Source organism: Gymnoscopelus braueri (genome assembly GCF_963280865.1).
Source record: "Gymnoscopelus braueri genome assembly, chromosome: 19".
NCBI lineage: Eukaryota > Metazoa > Chordata > Actinopteri > Myctophiformes > Myctophidae > Gymnoscopelus > Gymnoscopelus braueri.
This window is the reverse complement of record NC_137621.1, coordinates 3207673-3211552: the sequence shown is the minus strand read 5'-3', so window position 1 is coordinate 3211552 and position 3880 is coordinate 3207673. Positions and strand designations below refer to the sequence as shown.

The window sequence follows — 3880 nt, the reverse complement described above, 5'->3', positions numbered from 1 at the left end:
GGAGATATAAAAAAAAAAACATTACAAACTGGGGGGTCCTTGGGTCCTTGGGTTGAGCATCACTGGACAAGCTGGTTCACCACCAGTGCCAGATTCTGTGAGAGAAACAAGCAACCAGGTCTAGGAAAACAAGCCCAAAAGAGGCGACTATGGGCCACATGAGCACTTTAAACATATACCTCAGCTATTTTGAAGATAGCAGATCTACAAGCTCACAACACGTTGCATCACGACGCATTGTGAGCTTTGTAGATCTGCTATTTTCAAATAAAATCCGGGGGGGAATTATAATAATGGGACCTGGCAACACTGTTCACCACACTGTCCTGTCATGGTCCTTTCTTCCATCTGTTACATTCTCTCTCACTGCTGCAGCTGTTCCTCCCGGCCCGGGGCTCGTTGCTGTGCGTCTGCGTGGGTTCGGGGCTCGGCCTGGCCTTGTTGCTGTGCGTCTGCGTGGGTTCGGGGCTCGGCCTGGCCTTGTTGCTGTGCGTCCGCGTGGGTTCGGGGCTCGGCCTGGCCTTGTTGCTGTGCGTCCGCGTGGGTTCGGGGCTCGCCCTGGGCCTGCGGCTGCTCTTGGGGTGACCCGGCGGCGGTGGCGGGCGGCGGCGGCAGTCCTCGAGTAAGCTGGCAGGCCAAGGAGGCGACCAGCAGCAGCAGGCCCACGACCGTCGCGAGGTAGACCTCCCACTGGGCTATGAGGCCGTGGACCAGCTCGTTGACGCTGAGATCCTGCAGGCTCCGCAGGGCGTACGCCAAGCGCAGCTTACACAGCGCCAGGAAGACGGGCACCTGGGCATCGGGACTGGCCTTGGCCGCCATGTGGTAGCAGTGCTTCGCCAGGTGGACGTCCCGCGTGATGCCCAGGCCTTTCTCGTGCATGTATCCCAGGTTGAACATGGCCTGAGCGCTGCGCTCCGCGGCCAGTCTGTAGTGGATCGCCGCGGCCTCGTAGTCGACTTTCGTCCCGTGGCCGTAGTAGTGGTGGTCCCCCACTTTTATCCTGGCCACGGTGTAACCCTGAGCGGCCGCTCTGGTCCAGTGGAGCAAAGCCCTCCGGTGGGTCGCATTCTCGGCGAAGATCCGACCTCCCTTCCGGTCCAGGATGAAGGCCACGTTGCTCTGCGCCACCTCGTAGCCCTGCTCGGCCAGCAGCAGATACCGGACCAGCGCCGCGTCCGTCTCGCCCTCCTTGAAGCTGCCGTAGGCACTCGCCAGGCGCTCCGACCAGCGGCCGTGCTCGCACACGTCCTTGAAGAGCTCCGTGGCCACGTGGCAGTCGCGCGCGACGCCGGTGCCCGTGGCGTGCATCCGGGCCAGGTTGTAGAAGGCCAGGGCGTGGCCGCCTTGCGACGCCAGCACGAAGAGCTTGAGGGCCTGCGCGTAGTCCTGCTTCACTCCAATGCCGTTGTAGTACATGCTGCCCAGCTGAAGGTGTCCGTCCACCCAGCCCTGTTCCGCCGCCTTCAGGAAGTACTTGAGGGCGAGCTCGTAGTTCACGGGGACGCCCCTCCCGTGAAGGTAGGCCATGCCCAGCCCGCTCTGTCCCACTGGACTGCCCAGGTCGGAGGCCTTCTTGAAGAACTGCAGGGCCGTCTCGTTGTTCTGAGGGACGAACTCGCTGCCTTCCGCGTACATCTTGCCCAGGAAAGCCATGGCGTGTGTGTTCCCCGCGTTTGCGGCCAGGTTAAAGTAATCGTACGCTCTCTGGTGATTCCGCTCCAGGCCTCGTGCTCCATGCAGGTGCAGCTGACCCAGTCCCACCTGAGCGTGGACGTCTCCCCCCTCGGCCAGGAACTGGTAGTACTGGAGGAGGTTCTCGTCCAGCATCCCGCCGACCAAGCCGCCGTTCTCCTGCTCGTCCAGGAGCCTGATCCTGTGCACCGCGCTGCTGCCCGCCGCCAGCGACATATCGCCGGCCACTCGATTCGCCACCAGTCTGTAGTGTTTCAGGGCCGTTTCGCAGCTCGGGGAAACTCCCCACCCTCCCCAGTACCTGTAACCCAGAATCATGTGAGCGACGGGGTCTCCACCCTGCGCCCCTAAGGTGTAGTACACCAAAGCCTTGGCTTGACTGGAGTTTACCCCCAGCCCCGCGGCATACAGGAAGCCCAAAGCCGTCAGGGCCTCGGGGGAACCCTCCGTGGCAAGTCTCTCAAACAGCTCCCTGGCCTTGTGGAAGTGCTGGTTCACGTGGTCTCCGAACAGCAGCGCGTTGGCCACCTCCTCCATGGCTTTGTGGTGGCCTCTCTCCGCCACGTTCAGCAGCCGCTCATACAACTCTTTCTTCTGGTTCTTCGTAGTGGCGGCTCTGAGCAAACGAAGCACGACCTGATACCGCTCCTCCACTTCTTCCGCCCGACGCCTCCGCTCCGCCTGCTCCTCGGTCTCGCAGAAGCCCCATTTCTTCTCGCGGTCGTAATCGTAGGCGGCGGCGCACCACAGCCGCCGTTCGTCTCCCTCGCTTCCGTCGGCGGTGCAGTCCGAGTACTCCTTCCCCCGGAACAGGAAGGGGAAGACGCAAGGCTCTCCGTGGGCTGTGCCCCCGTTCACCACGGGAACCACTTTAGGCTTCTTCTTCTCTTCAATGGGAGGAGGGAGGATGGGCAAATCCTCCTTCTCCAGCCCCCCGTCTGTGGGCCCTCCTCCCCTTAACCTTCTGTTCAGCTCATCTGGACGGGGACGCCCCCCGGTGGAAGTCAGCGCGGCGCCTGCCACGATCCTCGAGCCGACTGGAACATCGCTCTCCTCAGAGTCTGGCCGGCGGTACGACTTTAACTCTGGACTTGTGTCGTCAACTCCGTTCTTCTCTTCAGCGGTTATTCCTCTTGCAAAGACTATCAGTAGAATCGCCAAAAAGGGAAGTACCTTCATCGTTCTTATAGACCCTGTACAGCCCATTGCGGTGAAGACAAGCTAACAATCTGCCACCGGAAAACATCCAGTTCTAGTCTCATCCACTGAAAGGCGGCACCTCAACCTGTGAACCAACTGACCGTCACTGCCGTGTTCAGTGAAATGAGCCCTGTTTTCAAAACGCTGCCTGAGCCACTGGAAAAACATCTGTAGATAATTGTGATGACGTCATGGAAGTTGCATCATGGCAATTACGTCATGGAAATGCCTTCTGATCATTAAATGATTACATGATTTCAATGTTTTATTTATGTAACATTTTGACATAAATAAAACAGTGAGACATTTTTACCGCGAACAGATCATGCCATTTATGTCTAGACACTTTTATGCCCATATACGGAGAACCCTGATGTCATCAGTATATGCCCATATATGGCCATTATGCCCATATACAGTATGTTGGATTGTAATTAAAAGTTTTCAAATAATTGTAGTGGAGTTAAAGTACAATATTAGCCTTTGAGATGTAGTGGAGTAGAAGTAAAAGTATTGGAAATTGGAAATACTCAAGTAAAGTAGCCTACAAATACCTCAAAATGTTACTTAAGTACAGTACTTAAGTAAATGTACATAGTTACTTTCCACCACTGTCAGGGACACACATCCGACACATCGCTGGCTGGGCCTGGAATTGAACCTGGGACAACCAGGGCCTCTGGTTTCCCAGGTGGGCTCACTAACCATTCAGCTACTAATCTCTCAAGAACAGATTCTGCTCTGCGTTTGAATCTGTCGGGGGGGTTCGTCATATCGCGTACGCACTGGCCTACAAGTGGCCGTGCCTTCAGATCAGGAAGCAGGCCGCGCTTTACCCAATCAAATGTAGTGGGCGGGATTTACGTGTCCGCCGATCCTTCCCCACTCGAAACAAACCGAAACTCATTTAACAATAGCGTCCTCGAAGCAGACAAAACCACGGAAAGATATTCACATTTTAACTTGCTCTTTCATCATAGAAACA

General features: G+C 56.8%; 1 protein-coding gene across 1 annotated transcript; it reads right to left on the bottom strand.

The window, feature by feature from the left end:
• Positions 1-363: 363 nt before the first annotated feature.
• Positions 364-2874, bottom strand: LOC308074054 (protein sel-1 homolog 1-like; the record flags this gene model as incomplete). Its single annotated transcript, XM_080413393.1, has 1 exon — positions 364-2874. The coding sequence occupies one exon, from the start codon at positions 2872-2874 to the stop codon at positions 364-366; it is 2511 nt and encodes an 836-aa protein (XP_080269519.1).
• Positions 2875-3880: the final 1006 nt, after the last annotated feature.